Source organism: Acaromyces ingoldii (genome assembly GCF_003144295.1).
Source record: "Acaromyces ingoldii strain MCA 4198 unplaced genomic scaffold FA10scaffold_4, whole genome shotgun sequence".
In the NCBI taxonomy this organism is placed as follows: domain Eukaryota; kingdom Fungi; phylum Basidiomycota; class Exobasidiomycetes; order Exobasidiales; family Cryptobasidiaceae; genus Acaromyces; species Acaromyces ingoldii.
In genome coordinates, this window is record NW_020290250.1 from 1,216,266 (window position 1) to 1,232,781 (window position 16,516).

The 16,516-nt window shown below is 56.9% G+C and overlaps 8 protein-coding genes across 8 annotated transcripts; 4 read left to right on the forward strand and 4 right to left on the reverse strand.

Annotated features, from left to right (window-relative positions):
• Nucleotides 1-3: 3 nt before the first annotated feature.
• Nucleotides 4-2,305, forward strand: FA10DRAFT_267943 (kinase-like protein). Its single transcript, XM_025522108.1, has 5 exons — nucleotides 4-444; nucleotides 504-1,081; nucleotides 1,141-1,239; nucleotides 1,299-1,496; nucleotides 1,564-2,305. The coding sequence occupies exons 1-5, from the start codon at nucleotides 93-95 to the stop codon at nucleotides 2,098-2,100; spliced, it is 1,764 nt and encodes a 587-aa protein (XP_025376572.1). The 5' UTR covers nucleotides 4-92; the 3' UTR covers nucleotides 2,101-2,305.
• Nucleotides 2,306-2,370: 65 nt separating this feature from the next.
• Nucleotides 2,371-3,585, reverse strand: FA10DRAFT_231803 (HCP-like protein; the record flags this gene model as incomplete). Its single annotated transcript, XM_025518872.1, has 1 exon — nucleotides 2,371-3,585. The coding sequence occupies one exon, from the start codon at nucleotides 3,583-3,585 to the stop codon at nucleotides 2,371-2,373; it is 1,215 nt and encodes a 404-aa protein (XP_025376573.1).
• A 2,053-nt stretch (nucleotides 3,586-5,638) lies between these two features.
• FA10DRAFT_267945 (EF-hand) lies at nucleotides 5,639-6,867 on the reverse strand. The gene is made up of 7 exons (XM_025522109.1): nucleotides 6,758-6,867; nucleotides 6,684-6,690; nucleotides 6,574-6,618; nucleotides 6,253-6,511; nucleotides 6,161-6,174; nucleotides 6,006-6,097; nucleotides 5,639-5,939 (listed from the first exon to the last, which is right to left on the reverse strand). Exons 1-7 carry the CDS (start codon nucleotides 6,770-6,772, stop codon nucleotides 5,922-5,924), a joined length of 450 nt encoding a protein of 149 aa, XP_025376574.1. The 5' UTR covers nucleotides 6,773-6,867; the 3' UTR covers nucleotides 5,639-5,921.
• Nucleotides 6,868-7,464: 597 nt separating this feature from the next.
• Nucleotides 7,465-8,413, forward strand: FA10DRAFT_232159 (6-phosphogluconolactonase; the record flags this gene model as incomplete). The annotated part of the gene is made up of 3 exons (XM_025518890.1): nucleotides 7,465-7,575; nucleotides 7,651-7,781; nucleotides 7,843-8,413. The coding sequence occupies 3 exons, from the start codon at nucleotides 7,465-7,467 to the stop codon at nucleotides 8,411-8,413; spliced, it is 813 nt and encodes a 270-aa protein (XP_025376575.1).
• Nucleotides 8,414-8,673: 260 nt separating this feature from the next.
• FA10DRAFT_267950 (putative ARL1-ADP-ribosylation factor) lies at nucleotides 8,674-9,485 on the forward strand. The gene is made up of 2 exons (XM_025522110.1): nucleotides 8,674-9,109; nucleotides 9,180-9,485. The coding sequence occupies exons 1-2, from the start codon at nucleotides 8,768-8,770 to the stop codon at nucleotides 9,381-9,383; spliced, it is 546 nt and encodes a 181-aa protein (XP_025376576.1). The 5' UTR covers nucleotides 8,674-8,767; the 3' UTR covers nucleotides 9,384-9,485.
• Nucleotides 9,486-9,520: 35 nt separating this feature from the next.
• Nucleotides 9,521-10,904, reverse strand: FA10DRAFT_267951 (hypothetical protein). Its single transcript, XM_025522111.1, has 4 exons — nucleotides 10,674-10,904; nucleotides 10,116-10,582; nucleotides 9,705-10,028; nucleotides 9,521-9,643 (listed from the first exon to the last, which is right to left on the reverse strand). The coding sequence occupies exons 1-4, from the start codon at nucleotides 10,836-10,838 to the stop codon at nucleotides 9,598-9,600; spliced, it is 1,002 nt and encodes a 333-aa protein (XP_025376577.1). The 5' UTR covers nucleotides 10,839-10,904; the 3' UTR covers nucleotides 9,521-9,597.
• An 87-nt stretch (nucleotides 10,905-10,991) lies between these two features.
• FA10DRAFT_267953 (hypothetical protein) lies at nucleotides 10,992-13,620 on the forward strand. Its single transcript, XM_025522112.1, has 6 exons — nucleotides 10,992-11,168; nucleotides 11,252-11,287; nucleotides 11,355-11,461; nucleotides 11,528-11,604; nucleotides 11,671-11,972; nucleotides 12,034-13,620. Exons 1-6 carry the CDS (start codon nucleotides 11,098-11,100, stop codon nucleotides 13,157-13,159), a joined length of 1,719 nt encoding a protein of 572 aa, XP_025376578.1. The 5' UTR covers nucleotides 10,992-11,097; the 3' UTR covers nucleotides 13,160-13,620.
• FA10DRAFT_143655 (hypothetical protein) lies at nucleotides 13,435-15,075 on the reverse strand. Its single transcript, XM_025518054.1, has 2 exons — nucleotides 15,009-15,075; nucleotides 13,435-14,950 (listed from the first exon to the last, which is right to left on the reverse strand). Exon 2 carries the CDS (start codon nucleotides 14,682-14,684, stop codon nucleotides 13,710-13,712), a length of 975 nt encoding a protein of 324 aa, XP_025376579.1. The 5' UTR covers nucleotides 14,685-14,950; nucleotides 15,009-15,075; the 3' UTR covers nucleotides 13,435-13,709.
• Between the last annotated feature and the right edge of the window lie 1,441 nt (nucleotides 15,076-16,516).

The window sequence follows — 16,516 nt, forward strand, 5'->3', positions numbered from 1 at the left end:
GCAGCGACAACGGCACAACTCAAGCCGCGGTTAGGGTGGAGCACGTTCAACTTGTTTTGCCAACACCATCTGCCTCACCCTCTGTCCCCTCTATGGTGCCTCCTCCCCCGTCCTCGTCGTCTGCGACGGCGCCGGCCTCTCGCATCTTGGTGGCTGCATCGCCCAACAGCCCTGGCCGATCGCCATTTTCAAGCAAGGACGACCTCAAGTCGCTTCTGCCGGCGTCGTCCTCGGCCAATCGCCTCCGCGCGCTCCAACAGCAAGGCCCTCCCCCGGCGCCCAGTTCGGGCTCCAATGCTCCCCACAGCAGCGGCAACAACGACAATGCCGACGACAGCAGAGGCAGTTTCCGAAGCTGGAAGAGATTCGAGGGTCTCGAAGGTTGGGAAAAGGACCTCGTCGACAGCCACGAGGTCAAGCGAAAAGCCAACGTCGCTCAGCTCTGTGAGTAGAGCAATCAAAACAGAGTTATAAGGGATCACTTACAGGAGAAATCGTGCCAGACTTCTTGAACCACTACTTTGAGTCGCTGCGATATCTCTCGGACCGGCGTTCGCGCACCAATGCGTTCAAGGAACGCACCGGCACCCAATCCCTTGTCGCTCAGCTCAAGGCGCACGATGCCGACACGATGTCGTACGTGGGCAGAGAGAGGGTCCACCTCCGCAAACGCAGAACCAAGCTCCGCCTTGCCTCTTTCCACATTATCACCCAAGTCGGTCAAGGAGGCTATGGCGAGGTGTTCCTTGCGCGAAAGAGGGATACGGGCGAGGTCTGTGCCCTCAAGAGGCTTCGCAAGAGGATCTTGGTCAGAATGGACGAGGTTCGTCATGTGCTCACCGAGCGGGACATTTTGACCGCAACGAGAACGCCGTGGCTGGTCCGGCTCCTGTATGCGTTCCAGGATGCCGAACACGTCTTCCTCGCCATGGAATACGTGCCTGGAGGCGACTTCCGCACCCTGCTCAACAACTCTGGGGTGCTCCGCGAAGAGCACGCTCGCTTCTATGCCTCAGAGATGTTTGTTGCTGTCAACGAGCTGCACATTTTGGGATACATTCATCGCGATCTCAAGCCAGAGGTGAGCCCTCCCTCATTACCCACTGACAAGCCAAAGCTTACTCAAGCTCCCTCTGAAAGAACTTCCTTGTCGACTCGACGGGCCACATCAAGTTGACCGACTTTGGTCTGGCCGCAGGCACGCTGAACCCAGGCCGGATCGAGTCTCTCAAGGGCAAGGTGTGTTTTTGTTTCTACCTACCTCCTCGCCTTGATCAGGCTAACTCTTTGTGAAACAGCTCGACGCCGTCAAAGACACATCGCTTATCTACCGTACCCCGCACGAGCGGTCATCGCTGTACAAGCAGATGCGTGCTCAAAACGTCGCCTATGCCGACTCCATTGTGGGTAGCCCGGACTACATGGCGCCTGAGGTGCTGCGAGGTAAAGACTACGACACGAGCGTCGACTACTGGAGTCTGGGATGTATCCTCTTTGTGAGTCACCTCTACGCAGCTCTGTGTGTCCCCGTGCTCACTGCTCCCTTGCACCCTCCTTTTTCAGGAATTCCTCTGCGGCTACCCGCCCTTCACTGGCGGCGGTGACCCTGAAGAGACATGGGCGAACCTCAAGAATTGGGAGAAGGTCCTTCAGCGGCCCGTTTACACCAAGCCCCAAGATCTCCAGTTCAACCTCACAGATGTTGCATGGGACGCAGTGACTCGCCTCATCCAACGGCGGGGCGAGCGCATGTCGACGCTCACGCAGGTCCAGACACACGCCTTTTTCGCCCCAATGCAGTTCACCAAGCTGCGCGAGCTCAAGGCGCCCTTTGTGCCTCAGCTCGACGGCGATGCAGACACGGGCTACTTTGATGACTTTGACAACCCCGAAGACATGAAGAAGTACAAAGAGGTGCAGGACAAGGCGAGAAACGTCGAGTCCAAACTCAACGACGGCAGCAAAGAGGCGGCCAGGAGAGCAAACGGCGGGAGAGGAATGTGGGCCGGCTTCACGTTTGGCAAGAACGAGGCGAAGAAGTGGGGCGAGGACGACGATGAGACAAAGACGGGAGAGGATGTGTTTGCGACGATGTTTTGATTTTCTTTGCTTGCTTCTCGTCCCCTCCTATCCTTCTTCCTGTTCCTGCCCCCTCCTCAGCATTTCTTCTTTCGATCGTAGCCGATACCTTTCCCTTCTACTGCTCTGTCCGGCCCTTACCATTCTTTCGCCTCCAAGCTAATCACATCTTCTATTTGGATCTTGATCGTTTCATTCATGGCATGGCAAAAGAGACAGAACGACGATATGAAAATGCGAAGATCGGCGAGAGGAGAGGGGAGGGGGAAACCAGACTGAAGTGAGCAACTCTTAGACAATGACGCATTCAGACTCTGCATCCTTTCGTGTAGGCCTCGCGCCCTTTTTGCCGCCCTTGGAGCCACGCTGCTGCTTGAGCTCCGTAAGCCTCATCATCGCACGTTTATTGCCCTGGGCTGCGGCGCGCATGTACCACCGTTTGGCTTCCTCGGTGTCGGCCTCGACACCGATGCCGACCTCGCAGTAGTAGCCCACGGCGTACTCTGCCTTGGGGATGCCCTTTGTCGCGGCTCGGCGGGCCCAGAGGTAGGCTTCGCTGTCGCTCTGCTTGAGCACGCCCTCGCTTCCGGTCAAGTACCAGCCGCTGAGGGCGAGCTCCGACTCTCCGTCATTTTTGCCCGCCGCCTTGGTGTACCACGCAATGCTTCGTCGCGGGTCGACAGGGCACGTCAGGCTTCCGTACTCGTACGCTGAGCCCAGCTTGAACTGCGACGGCGCATAGCCGAGCTGCGCAGCCTGGGTAAAGAGCTCGCGGGCGTAGGGCTCGTCTTGCGCAACAATGGTCGAGTTGACCTTTTCGTACAGCAGCCCAAGCTCGTGGAGGGCGTGTGGGTTATCCTCGTCGGCTTGCCCCGCGGCGCGCTTCAGCCAGACGATGGCTTCCCGCACGTTTCGCGGCTGACCCAGCAGTCCGTTGAGCAAGATCATGCCGAGCTTGTACATGCCCGCCGTGTCGCCCAGTGCGCTCGCCTTGCGGTAAAAGAGGACTGCACGGTGGTGGTCTCGGCGCGTGCCTGCGCCGACCTCGTTGCAGACCGCTGTCCGATAAGTGGCAGCGGGATGGTTCTGCTTGGAAGCCTGCACGTAGAGATTGTACGCCTTTTCGTGGTCGACCTGCAATCCCAACGAACCATTTCCGAAACAATTGGCCAAGAAGAATTGGGCCTCGGCGTACGGCGGCTTGCCCAGCCCCATGCCCGTCGTAGCCAGCCGCTTGACGAGCTTGAGGCTCTCGGAAAGCAACGCATCTCGGTATTTTCTCTGAGCCTTGGGACCATCCTTTGGATCCTGGATCTTCTTGGCGGCCTCGATGAGGTAACGACAAAAGGCAAATTGGGCCTCGGGGTCCGGATCGCCCTTCATCCTCGCTCGGTATTCGGCCACGAAAGCCTTTGAGAAGGGCAATGTCTGTTGAGGCGCCGAGTCCTTGGACTTTCTTCGCCCGACATTGCCGCTACTCGCGCTTGCCGCGGATGCCATGCTCATGTTCGTCGGTTGTCTGTTGAGCGTTGACATGGGGGCCAGCCCGCCACCAGCACCACTCGGTGCCATCATGGAAGGATTGGTTCCAGGAGGGGGAGCAGGGTAGCCAGCGCCAGCTCCTCCATAGGACGAGGGAGCACCCGGGTAATCGAGACCATACCCTTGCGCAGCTGCCATGTATGCATTTTGTCCACCACCGGCCGCCGCCGGATCATAGGGAGCGCCTGCAAAGTAGCCGGAACCATGATGTGCGGGAGCCTGTTGGTAGCCTGGGTATGCGGCATACCCTGATCCATCGTCGTAGTAGCCGCCCTGTGGCCCGCTGCCTTCGGGAGGATACCATGAGGATTGGTCGTAGGGCGCTGCCCCCTGTTGCTGTGGATAGCCACCGCCAAGGTTGCCTGGCGAAGCGAACATACCGTCCGAGCCATAGGCTGATGAGGACCCGGCCGCATGAGGGGGTGGCACCGAGTCGGATCTGAGGTCCGCCGCCGTCTGGTCGACCTCTTGGGCAATTGCTGCCAGCGAGTTCTCGGGCTGAACCTCGGCGGCGGACTGGTAGATCTCCTGATTGGCATAGGCAGCATTGGCACGCTCCACTGCTGGATTCATCGCCTTGGCGCCAGCGGCAACGCCGGGGCCGGAAGTGGGGCCAGGCGACTTTGAGCGATTGCTGATTGACATTCTGTCAAAGTCTAACCCATAGTCGTCGGCCAGGGGCGGACCCCGAGAGGCTGTCGAGGTAGAAGCGACATTGGGATCGAGAGCAGGCGCCGAGGAGTTGGCCTGCTGGTACATGTGTGCGCCTCCTGCTTGTGTGCATTGGTTGTTTCTCTCTCAGCTTCGTGCTCGCAATCAAGGGAGGGGCAAACAAAAGAAGACGTGCATGCCGTGGCTCACCTAGTGATGGACTCATCGTCTGAGCCCGAGTAGGGCCAGCGACTGGCTGATAGTGACCGACGTCCCAGTAGCCCGGGGTAGCTCCTTCGTAGGTGCCAGCTCCAGCGCCTACAGTGTTCGAGCCGGTGGCTGTCCGATAACGTTGCGGGCCCACTCTTGGAGAGGCAAAGGACTCTGCGCGTGAATCGGCCCGAGGTGGAAACTGCTGCTGCTGCTGCTGATGCCGATAGAGGTCTTGTTGACCTTGCAGAGAAGGTTGCCGCGGTCTTTGCGATTGCGAGTCTGCTGCCGCCCCGCCTGCTGCTCTGCTGTTGCTGCGCTGTGGATGGTCGAGGTGCGGATAGTGGCTAGCCGGCGGCCTCTCCTCGTAGTCTTGGGCATAAGCAAGGGAGATTGAGCCATGGGAATTACTCGACGACATTTTTGCAAAATCTCGGGCGAGAGCGACGAGAGATGGCGCGTGTTGTTGCTGCTGCTGCTGCTACCTCCGCCGCCGCCTGCCGCTTGTGCGTTCCCTCCCTTTCCTCTCCTCTGCCTGCCCTTTTCCGCTTCGCTCTTTGTAATTCCCTTTTTCTTTGTCGAATGACAGCAAGAGACTTGCAGGGGGGAAAATAGCGCCAAAGGTCCAGGCCCTCGGATTGTCGACCTTAATATTACCTCTTGGCTCCCTTTTCCGTCCGTCGCTCGACACGTCCAAAGGAAAAGGACCCTGATTGAAAGGCGCAGCCTTGCCCGTTTTCCCCACGAATGCCTCTGCTCAGCGCCGGGCTAGAGTGGCCACAGAAAAGGTTGGCGAATAGAGAGAGAAAAAGGGGGAGATTTGAAGCGGAGAAATTGGATGGAAGGGAGGCGTGGAGCCGTTTGACGGATGAATCGAGGTGGTATGACAAAGAAGTGCGATGGATGCGCTAGCCTTCAGGGCGCGCGTCCCGCAGGGCGGTAGGTGCGGTAGCGTGTGTGTGTGTGTGTGTGCCTGCCAAAGTTGATTTCTATAAGCCAACCAGCGATCAGATCGAACTTTCGAGGCGGCTGGTTCTCTTCCATTCAAAAATGCAAAGGTAGGGATGGGGAGACAGAAGCCAGGATGCAGATTGTCGTCTGACAGGGGAACAGGATCGATGAGTGCCATCCAGAAATAGACCAGGCCAGCGTTGAAGGCAGCAATTTCACCCACTCGCCCTAAACACAGGAAGTCGGCGGCACGAGACAGCCGAAAGAAGGCAGTGAGGATGGCAGAGAGAGAAAGAGAGAGAAAGAGAGGTGAATAGGGCAGTCAAGCGAGGAATATAGGCCCCAGGAGAAAGGGAAATGAAGCTCAGCTTCTCGTTACATTTGCCAGGAAAAAGAATCTTGAGCTTAGACGGGCAAAATCTCGTCAACGACGGTTGGCAAGAGGATCCACAAAGAAGTGCGCGGGCAGAGCAGAGCTGGGACCTCCTTTACTTGCTCATCATCATCTGAAAGCCGAGGAAACAGGGTCAGAGTCCCGCATCGCGCATATAAGGTAGCTAGCAACAACTCACGTTGACGAATTCCGAGTAGTTGATTTGGCCGTCACCGTCGACGTCGGCCTCGCGAATCATTTCCTCTACCTCATTGTCTGAGAGCTTCTCACCTGCAGAGAGAAAAGTGCGTTAGTCTATCGATTCTGCCAGAAGTACATGCAGCTTCTGCTCACCAAGGTTGGTCATGCTAGAAAAGAAAGATGACAATGCCCAAGATGTGAGCGCCTCCTCTCGACCTCCATCATCCACATAGACGACCACTTACACATGACGAAGCTCGGCAGCGCTGATGAAGCCATTCCCATCCTTGTCAAAGACCTTGAAAGCCTCCTTGATCTCCTCCTCGCTGTCGGTGTCCTTCATCTTGCGCGCCATCATGGTGAGGAACTCGGGGAAGTCAATGGTTCCATTGCCGTCGGCGTCAACCTCGTTGACCATGTCCTGCAGCTCTGCCTCGGTGGGGTTCTGCCCGAGCGAGCGCATCACCGTTCCGAGCTCCTTGGTTGTGATAGTTCCATCGCCATCTGGATACACTCTGCATGTGAGCCTATCTTTTCGAGCTGAAGAGACCCGGTCATCTACTCACCCTTGTCGAAGAGGGAGAAAGCCTCCTTGAATTCGGAGATTTGCTCTGTCAGGGCAAGTGCGTCAGTACCCTGCATGTCTCGTTGAATCGTGCCGGCGGCAAGCACACACCCTCGGTCTGCACGAAAGTGGAAAGAAAGAGCACTGATTAGCACAGCAAGGCTTCTACAGAAGAGCATACTCACCAGTTGGTCAGCCATCGTGTCAATAGATGCGTCGGCTGCTTGAGAGAAAGAAGATTTGGATATGAGTGGGCTTGCTCTGCAGTGAATGGCTATCGCCTGGAGAGTGATGTGGGAGAAGAAGGACTGGAGAGGCGACGAAAGTTACAGCTCATAGACACGCGAGGCCCATTTTTTAAGTTGCATTTCACTTTTCCACTACAAAATCATCTCGGGACCGCCAATCAACATACGCCATTCGTTCCTCCTCAGCCCGTGCTCCAGGACTCTCGTCGGGGCCACCTGAGCGTTGACAGCGCTTCAAGGATCTTTGTTATGAGAAGCGTGACGACATTCGCCGATGTCTTCGTAGTCACGAGGCATAGTATTTCGGCTGCATCAAGTGTTGCTCGAGGCTATAAGGAAGGGTAGAAGCGATGCGGCGGTGTCAACCCACGTGGCGGCTCGGCCTGCAGAAAATACGTCACAGAATGGAGGGAACGTCGACAAGACTAGACGAGATTCATTTAGGCGCACTGTCTTTTATCTCCAGTTTGAACTTCGTCCTCCTTCATTCATCACGACAACGGCGGTTAAACATCAGAGCTGAGAAAGCATCCAATTAGCAGCCACCTACGCACACAAACAAACGACAGCCAGAGTCGAGTCGAGATTATACTTCTAAATTCCGGTCTTTTCTGCCCGCCGGTCCAGGTCAACGCAAGCCCAGCATGCCTCCGATGGCCTCCGACGCTCCTTCGCAGAAGCCTGCCGAGCCGATCCTCTACTCCTTCCCTTCAAGTGATGACTTGTCCACGGCCCTAGGAGACTTTGTTATCAAGGTGCGTTTAACCTATGTGTCTCTGCTTCGGGGCGTGATGGACTGGCCCGCTGATGATAATCTATCTACTCAATAGGCGCAAAACGAAGCTATCGACAGACGAAACAAATTCACGGTTGCCACATCGGGAGGAAGCCTACCAAAGATCTTGGCCAAGCACCTCGTTGATCGCAAGGATGATGCAGTTCGCTGGGACAAGTGGTGGGTGTTCCACTTCCCGAAGCAGACCTGCCTTGACCAATTTGTTGACTGGATGCACTTTCTGCAGGCAAGTCTTTTTCGCAGACGAGCGCATCGTGCCGTTGAACCACGAGGACTCCAACTACAAGCTCTGCAACGACGAGTTCTTCAGCAAGACGCCTCTGCAAAAGTCACAGATCCACACCATCAGTGAAAAAGATCTCGACGACCCCGAGGAGGTGGCTGACGAGTACGAAAAGCAGCTTGCAGAGGCCTTCGCTGGCAAGGAGTCTGTCCGACACCCCGTCTTTGACCTCATCCTGCTCGGTATGGGTCCCGATGGGCACACCTGCTCCCTCTTCCCCGGCCATGAGCTCCTGCGGGAAAAATCGCGATGGGTGGCGCCCATCGAGGACAGCCCCAAGCCGCCTCCAAAGCGCATCACCCTCACCGTCCCCGTCCTCAACAAGGCCCACCGCGTCGCCTTTGTCCTGACGGGCGAGGGCAAGCAGGAGATGCTGTCCAAGACGCTGGACCAGCCTCAGCTGGGCCTACCCGCCAGTCTGATTCGGCCGAGCCCTCCCGGCGACGTCTACTTCCTCTGCGACGACGCTGCCACGAAGACGACGCAGTATCAAAAGACTGAATTCAAACTCTAGCGGGCTCCCAACCCCCTCCCTCTTTCGGTGTATCAATGTTTCCAGTGATCCTTTTTCCCCCCTTTTGGTCTGTCAAGCGAAAGTATCAAGATGCTCATACTGTCTCAAACAATGGATGTCTCCTCGAACAAGGGCACTGTTGTGTTTGCTGCAGTCGAAGAAGTGATTGGAAAGAAGAGATGCTGTAAAAAGGGTTCGTGCGAGATATTCACGTGTTCCGGAGCATTTCTTGGACTTTGGACCTCCCGTTGAAGCGCCCAGCATTACGCGCATCGACAAACGGCAGCGCAGTGACTAAAGAGGGCCTGGAAGACACAGTAAGAGAGACGCCCACTAGAAGGAAAAGGGAGAGGAATGGGCGTCGCCTTTTCGTCCCTCTGGGGCAGCCTCTTTGGCACAAAGGAGCTCAAGATCTGCATCCTGGGCCTCGACAATGCCGGCAAGACGACGCTGACGTATCAAATGACCATGGGCCAGGCCGTGGCGACGGCGCCGACGGTGGGCAGCAACACGGAGCACTTTACGTTCAAGAATCTGCGCTTCCTTCTCTGGGATGTGGGGGGCCAGGCCAGCTTGCGGGCCAGCTGGACACAGTACCTCTCCAACACCGATGCCGTCGTCTTTGTCTTTGACTCGACGGACCGCGAGCGCGTCCAGCTCGCCAGGGAGGAGCTCCACCGGGTCGCGAGCGACGAAGTGAGTGTGTGGCGTCCATCGGCGAGACAGCCGTCTTGCCGCTGAAATCTTGTATTTCTCCTCCGCACAGCAAATCGCAAAGGCGCCCATCCTCCTCTTTGCCAACAAGCAGGACGTCGCGGGATGCATGACGCCAGCCGACATCTCCGAGGCCCTCTCACTGACGAGTCTGCGGCTGCAGAACTGGCACATCCAGGGATGCTCAGCCTTGACGGGCAAAGGCTTGACCGAGGGCCTGGACTGGCTCGCAAACAGCCTGGGAGCAAAGGGGTAGCACGGAGGGAAAGGCGTCCGGAAAGGAACTGAGAGGAACCATCTGTCATGTACGATATAGACATTCAGCAGCTGCAATGCACAGCATCATCATCGTTCCGTCCACACAGACGCAGGAGGAGGCACGGTTGGGAAGTAGGAGGGGAAAGAATTGTATTGGTGGGAACGGGGAGTGTTGTTGTGTTACAAAGATGCAGTCGTCATGGTCTTGCATGTCAAGCTCGGCTGCGCTTGGAGCGCATCGGACCTGTTCCTCCCGCTCTGCTCCAGAGATGAGCTTTAGACAAATAGGAGGCAGTCCAGAGCCGAAGAGCACACTCACTTCTTTCTTCGTGAGCCCTGATCCTCATCGACGTCCATCATCTCGCCGAACTTGTCGCTTCCCAACCTGTCGTACCTTGATCCATTGCCACTACCCGCTCCTCCTCCCATCGCGACGTCGCCAGGAAATCCTCCACCACCACCGCCGCCCCCTCCAGGACCGCCTCCGAGACCCGCCGCATTCGGCCTGTTGGCCAAGCTGAGAAGGACCCTTCTGAGCTCTTCATTGTGTGCGTTGCGCGATTCGATGCGCGACTCGTCGGCCTTGCGCGTCTCGTTGATGCGCGCCTGGAGCGTCTGTAGCAGGTGGTTGGTGATGCTCGACCTGTGTGAAAGTTGACCCATTCATGATGAGTCACCAACAGGTTTGGGAGAGGAGAAGGTCTGGAATTGGTGTGCTAGCGCGACTCACCACTCCTGGAGCGACGTGGCCAGCTTCTCGATCTCGGCAGGCCCACGGACATCGCGACCCATGACGCCGTCGACTTCGAGGCGTTGCATGCGCTGATCGAGCCTGCCGCTGAGCACGCCGGCGTACATGGCATCAATGACGACGTCTTCGAGCTGCCGGACCTGCTTTGGGCCCAGCGAAGCCGCGAGCTTGCTGCTCGTCGCGCCAGACGAGGGACCTGCTGCTTCACGGGCATTCGCCTGCGCGTCTCCCGAGCCCAGGCCCAGCGCGGGGAGCAGGGTGGCATAGGAGAGTGACCGGCTGTGTGTGGCGAGAGAGACGAGGGTGAGGTGCCGGAGCTTGACGAGCTGAGCCTCTGTCAGGCTCGGGTAGGTGCCAGGCGGGGCAGAGTGATATTCGATGAGATCCCCATAGGCAAACAGCTCCAGCTTGCGGTAGCTCGCTCCGTGTTGAGCGTCATTTGCGAGCTAGCATAGCGAGTACAAGCCGATGCAGTGGACAGCCTTGTCAGAAGGGTGGCAGAAGGGAGGGAATGGGGATGAAGAAGTCGCGACTCACATCGGCGATGCCGTTGCACTCGAGCAGCTCGGAGAAGACGTAGCAGCCTGGCGCAGCGGTTGCCTCCTCGATGAGCTTGGCTGCTGCTGTGCCGCGCATATTCTTTGCCAGGAGCAGGAATGGCTCCAGTTTGGCCAACGCCGCCGAGCTGGCCGTGATCGACATCAGTAACGGACGACGATGCACACTTGAGTGAATGAGTGAGTAGTAGTAGGAGCAGCAGTAGTGATGAATGGCTGGACTAGACAAAGTCAGTGCGCGTGCGATTATTTTAGACTGGCTCCGATTCAGGCTTGCTTTGGTTAGCGTTGGCCCAAGCGCAGTTCTTCGCGACGACATCAAACAGCAAAACGGCGGAAAGGGCCAGCTCAGCAGCGGCAGTGAGGGCTGAGAGACGTGATCAGAGAAGCACAGGACGCCGATCATGGCGAACCACATTGCTCTGAGGTTCCTCGGCACTTCGTCCCAGACGGGCGCGTCCAGGAATTACTCCAGGTGGGTTGCATCTATCTACCTCTTAAGAGAGGCCCAGAATCGTCGAGGAAAGCGTGCTCATCTCTAGGGCTTCTGTTTGGCAGCCTGCTCGTCAAGATTAACAATCATGCTGCCATGGTGTAAGTACATGATTTGCTCATCTTCTAGATAGGACTACCTTGGAGTGCTCAATCTGTGTCTCTGAAGGGATTGTGGCGAGGCGACTCAGAGGCAGCTCCTGAGCCGATACGTGGGCGGAGACGACCGAATCGGCTCCATTCGACACATCTTCATCACTCATCTCCACGCTGATCGTGCGTAGAAGGCTCACGCTCAAACCCGAGCAGGCTTACTGATGTGTCATTGCTGCTGCTGCGCAGACGTCCTTGGAATTGTCCCTCTGCTTCTCTCAATGATGGGTCCGACCGGAAATGCAGTGCCCGAATCGAGCTTCAAGGTAAGCATGGTGGCTGGGTACATAGATTTCAATTCATGGCATTGTCTAATACATAGCTCATTACAGACACCCAGAGTCGAGATCTTTGGTCCGTCTGGCTTGCGCGCACTCATCCGAACCACCTTGACGCTCTGCTATTCCCAGCTCTCGGGCTCCTACACCGTACATGAGCTCTTGTGGGAGGGTCAGGCTGCCTATCCCAATGCCGCCCTGACATCCGTTCAAGGTACTCCCGTAGCGGCTTCTGCGCCCGAGATGGACGCCAGCCTCAAGGGTGCCAAGCTCGGTGCGCTTCGCTTCATTCCCCACTTGCCCCCGCACGAAAACGAGCTGCCAGGCATGGACTTCCGCATGGACAACGAGTCTTGGTGAGAGATGACGAGAGAGAAAAAGACGCAGTGAGGAATATAATGACTCATCGTCAAGCAGCTCCTGGCCAAACATCGCCTCCGTGGGCGGCGTCGCAGTCAGCGCAGCCCCGATCCTTCACCGCTGCCCTACGGTAGGCTATGTCTTTGACGAGCCCGACGGCGCCTCTCCCGTGCCCCAAGGGGTGATTGACCTGCTGCGAGCCAATTCCAAGCAGCTTCTCGAGCAGCAGAACATCCGGAACCCGCTCATGCTGCTCGGCAAGTTGACAAAGGACCGTGTCGCCGTTGAGCTGCCAGATGGCACGGTGCTCCAGCCTCCCCCGCTCAGCGTGCCCGGCCGCAGAATCGTGGTCCTGGGCGACACGTACGATGCCACTGGTGGTCTCGACGTCGCCTCGGCAGAGGAAGGTAGCGAGGCGGAATCGCACGCCTCGACTGGGCCTCGCGGCATGCTGGCGCTTGCCCGTGATGCAGACGTCGTCGTTCATGAATGCACCAATGCAGCCATGTCCGACCGCGTGCTCGCCAAGGGCCTCAAGGTCGAGAAGCGCGACGAGGTGCGAGCCAAGGCGCTCCTACGGGGACACTCGACGCCCCAGGTTGCTGGGGCCTTTGCGGGCCGAATCGGGGCGAGGCAGCTGCTGCTCAACCACTTTAGCATCAAGTATCCCGCCCCGACGTCTGCTGGCGGCTGGACGGGACCAGCAGCCAAAAAGGAAAACGAAAAGCGGAGGGCCGTGATGCGTGAGATTGAAGAGCAAGCCACCGAGGCCTGGCATGCCTCGCTGCGCTCTCCTTCAGACCATGTAGCAAAGATCCATGAACAGAGCGCAAGAAGGAGGAGGGCCGTGGCTACATGGGACGGCTTTCTCTACCGTGTCCCGAGGAGAGACGAGGGCGACGAGGAAGACAAGACTCTGTCCGAGCACGACGGCACACCCAGTGCCAATGTCAATGACGGTGGAGAGGATGGCGATGACGAGGACGACGATCGTGCTTCCACGACGGCCTCATCCATCGCTGGCGCACGTGAGCCAGCGCAGACGGCCGTGCCAAGGCGTTCAAACGGGAGCGGCCACAGAGGCAGCCGCGGCAACAGCAGAGGAGGCGGGGTTGCCAGGAGGGGAAGAGGTGCGGCAAGAGGTGCTGGTCTGCCTACTGGCCCTCGCAGCAGCGCAACATGAATGCCGCCATTATCGACTTGACACGACGGCATTGGTCGGATTTACCCTTTGACTCATGAAAGCTCGGTCACCCAGGCAAAAGAATCGCAAGCCGTGGCACGCGGCGTTTACAATGGCGCGCGCGGCTTCTACAAGAGGCCATGGTGGAAGCGCGACTCTTGCCCTAAGTCCGGTCTTATTCGGGCCGAGCAGAGAGTGCCATGGCTTTAGAGTGGAACGAGCAAGGCGACAAAGGAGATACACTACTGTCCTTGTCCATAGGCGTTATGCGGCCCGACTGTCCGACGCGACAGGGAACTGGTGGCTAAATCCGCGGAGGCGGAAAGCGTGCACAGAAACTCAAGGAACAGCTACAGGTACCCTACGCATCTCTAATTTTAACGTCTCCTCCACCGCGTGTGTAAGATTGCCTGACACATGAACCTCAATTCTCTCACACCGGCCATCATGCAATAGGGAAAATGTTTTTGAAAAAAAAAAAAGAGGTGATGGTATGATTGCTTTTCTTTTCCAATGAGGGTTATCTGGGAATGATATTGAGGAGGTTTCTCTAGAAGACTGTAGTGGAGGCCGAAGTGGGCCAAACCATCCAGTCGTTTGCCTCTCGGCTCGCAAATGGGGTGCTGACTGACGGTGCAAAGTCAAACATCTCATCGAGCGGGTCCACGTCCTTTGCCGAGGCAAAGAGCGACGGTGTCGCCGCCGCCTCTTGCGCTTGCGCCAGCGAGGAGGGGGAAGCAGCGGTGGAGGAAGGAAGCGTGAGGTCATAATCGAATTCCTGTGCTCCCTTTTGCATGTCCTCGTAGTCATCTTCTTGGCTCAGGCTGAGGTATTGGTGTTTTGGGGTGGAAATGTCTTCGCACAGCGTCGCGTCGCTTGATGCTATTGATCGCGGCGAGCTGCAGAGCGAGGGCGGGAGCGATGCGGATGAAGAGTGCGAAGAAGATGGAGATTCTGCTGCTGCTTCGGCCTCCCAGGTGCTCGTGCTTGTGCTGGGCTGTCCCAGATCGAGGCCCAGGCTCGAAGAGGACGGTGCCGGCTGCTCGTCGACGACCTTGCGCTGGCGTCGCGAAGTCGACTTTTTTGCTCCTGGCCACGTCTCCCGCCTCTTGATCGCGAGCGGGTTCATTGTGGGCAGCTGCTCCTCGTCTTCGGACCGTTGCGCGTCGACGTGCCGGAGCATGTCAGCCTCAAAGGCGATTGAAGACCAGTCGATGGGGAAAGCCAAGATGGCGTCGAGGCTGACCTCGCCCCGGATGACAGAGGCAAGCAGTGCTTGCGACCGTTGTCGTGCAATGTCCTGTTGGTTAGCCGTCGTTCGGAGAACACCTGTTCGACGGTGAGCAGGGCCGGAGCTGGTGCTGGCGCTGCTGCTTGCAGACTCCCAGTTCATGCTGGTTCTGCTGGAAGACGACGACGAAGAAGAAACTGATGGTGAGGAGATGGCGTAGCTCTGCGAGGTGCTCCGGCGCATTGCAGGGAGCAAGAAGCTAGAGGACGGCGCTTGTGCGGTGCAGGCGCTCATTTGTGGAGTTTTCTGCCGACGGTGCAGAAAGAAGTGCTCTGAAGGGAGTAACGGTTGATATTCACCGTAGCACAGGGCTGAGGTGGAGTTCAGTCAATGGTCTGGCTCGTTGGCTTGTTCGAGGTACTGTCGGTGCTCGATGGTGAATCGATTGAGATCGTGTAGAGAGTGAGAGCCAAGTTGGAGGAAGGGGAGGCATGATGCCAAGATGTCACCATTATATATTTTTGGGAAGGGAAGCAGGACAAGAGCAGTAATCCCTTCTTCTGCGCAGATGAGCGGGATTCAGCCTCTGTCATGCTCACACGTCTTCACGGAATTTACCTGCAGTAAGCTGACTAGCATTCGGTGACTCTCGCAGCGCCCCCCTTCCGCGGCGCGCGGACTAAAGCTCAGTTGTGCGCTCCCTCAACGGAGACAAGCGAAAAAAAGAATAAAATCGGAAACAAGCATTACAGCAAATTTTAATTTCTTCGCTATTCATCTGATTAAAGCAGGCACTGTGGAACTCTTTTCCGCGGAAGTCGCAACTTGTTCGCATTTACGCTCTTCGGCTGCGATCAGAGGCCGAATAAGCCACGGAACAGTCAATTTCAGATGCGCTTTCCGGAGAGTAATCGGAATCGTCTGAAATCTCCATTTCCGCTCTCAAGCCCTCAAGTCCGACGAGCATGCGTCCGAATAGCTCCTCCCCTCTCTTCTCTCGGGCTGACTCGACATTCCACAATTCATAGGCGGAACTCTGCAAGATTACCCGTCCCATCTCGACGTCCAACCTGTGCTCTTCTGTGCAGCCGAGCGGAGTTCTCAGCATCGACACAGCAGCAAGCTCAGTTACCAAATGTCACTCATTTACGGACGTGGAGATAAGTACGTGTTGACATGTAAGCACAGTGAGCATGAACCCTCGCATTTAATTCTTGTATTCGTCGGCTTTATTGACAGAATGTTTATGCCGTGTCAATAACTTATCATTTCCCCCGTTCCTCGCTCGCCCGTTCCTCGCTCGCCTTTCACCGCTTATCGCCGCGCGCGCCTCCTTTCTCGAAGGGGGTAGTCTATTTCCGCTCAGCTTCTCACGCCTCATCACATCTACTACTAACTCCTTGTCTTTCATCTGACATTCTTCTGACGAAGTGGTGCTTCACCTTGCATTGTTCATCCGTCCACATCACAGTCAGTGCGTAAATGATAGCAGCAGCTGTCTAGCAGCATAAGCGACGATGACGACGGCTTGCCTGTATTTTGTGGCTTGACCTGCGTGCCTTACTTCTATTTTACTTCTTTTCCAAATTTTCATTTAGAGCGCGATCTCATTGCAGGTGACCGATGAGCGCGGAGCGGATCTGGCTGCTTGCCAGCAAGTGCAGCATCTCAGCCCAGGAACAGGACATGGATACCAGCACCGGACTCCGGTGCTTGGCCGAATCTCCTAAAAATTTGAGACCGGCCGGGCGGAGTCGTAAGAGGTAGCGTACCATGACCAGAAGAGCTACCTCCACAGCTACCACAATCTCGATCAAGCTCCGACACCTTCTTCTGCGTATCTTTCTTCCGCTCAATGCTCGTTATGTTGCCGACCTATTGGACGCCGCGGAATGGCCCCACTGATGCTCCACAAGGTGAACGATGCTCCACACGTTGGGTGAAGCGCCACCTTGGCTGCTGGTGGAGAGGATGAAAGGAGCTTGCTTAAATTGGCAAGCCACAAGCTCTTTGTCAAATTATTCCTTCATGTCTACCGCATAACCTTCATCGCAGGCGATGAAATGACGTCTGTATACAGTACAGATGAGACATGAGCCCCACAGACGGGTCAACTAAAGGTCAAT

What these genes read in the sequence shown, in the direction of transcription:
- FA10DRAFT_267945 (XM_025522109.1), bottom strand. An exon ending in TTTCTCCCTCTTCGACAAGG is followed by an intron (nt 6,512 to 6,573) that starts GTGAGTAGATGA and finishes GAGTGTATCCAG; the next exon opens with ATGGCGATGGAACTATCACA.
- FA10DRAFT_267953 (XM_025522112.1), top strand. Translation starts at nt 11,098, where the DNA reads ATGGCGAACCACATTGCTCTGAGGTTCCTCGGCACTTCGTCCCAGACG. An exon ending in TGCCCGAATCGAGCTTCAAG is followed by an intron (nt 11,605 to 11,670) that starts GTAAGCATGGTG and finishes AGCTCATTACAG; the next exon opens with ACACCCAGAGTCGAGATCTT. An exon ending in CGCATGGACAACGAGTCTTG is followed by an intron (nt 11,973 to 12,033) that starts GTGAGAGATGAC and finishes ATCGTCAAGCAG; the next exon opens with CTCCTGGCCAAACATCGCCT.
- FA10DRAFT_267943 (XM_025522108.1), top strand. Translation starts at nt 93, where the DNA reads ATGGTGCCTCCTCCCCCGTCCTCGTCGTCTGCGACGGCGCCGGCCTCT. An exon ending in ATCGCGATCTCAAGCCAGAG is followed by an intron (nt 1,082 to 1,140) that starts GTGAGCCCTCCC and finishes TCCCTCTGAAAG; the next exon opens with AACTTCCTTGTCGACTCGAC. An exon ending in TCGAGTCTCTCAAGGGCAAG is followed by an intron (nt 1,240 to 1,298) that starts GTGTGTTTTTGT and finishes TTTGTGAAACAG; the next exon opens with CTCGACGCCGTCAAAGACAC.
- FA10DRAFT_143655 (XM_025518054.1), bottom strand. Translation starts at nt 14,684, where the DNA reads ATGAGCGCCTGCACCGCACAAGCGCCGTCCTCTAGCTTCTTGCTCCCT.
- FA10DRAFT_267950 (XM_025522110.1), top strand. Translation starts at nt 8,768, where the DNA reads ATGGGCGTCGCCTTTTCGTCCCTCTGGGGCAGCCTCTTTGGCACAAAG. An exon ending in ACCGGGTCGCGAGCGACGAA is followed by an intron (nt 9,110 to 9,179) that starts GTGAGTGTGTGG and finishes TCCTCCGCACAG; the next exon opens with CAAATCGCAAAGGCGCCCAT.
- FA10DRAFT_267951 (XM_025522111.1), bottom strand. Translation starts at nt 10,838, where the DNA reads ATGTCGATCACGGCCAGCTCGGCGGCGTTGGCCAAACTGGAGCCATTC. An exon ending in GCCACGTCGCTCCAGGAGTG is followed by an intron (nt 10,029 to 10,115) that starts GTGAGTCGCGCT and finishes ACTTTCACACAG; the next exon opens with GTCGAGCATCACCAACCACC. An exon ending in CAGGGCTCACGAAGAAAGAA is followed by an intron (nt 9,644 to 9,704) that starts GTGAGTGTGCTC and finishes TCTCTGGAGCAG; the next exon opens with AGCGGGAGGAACAGGTCCGA.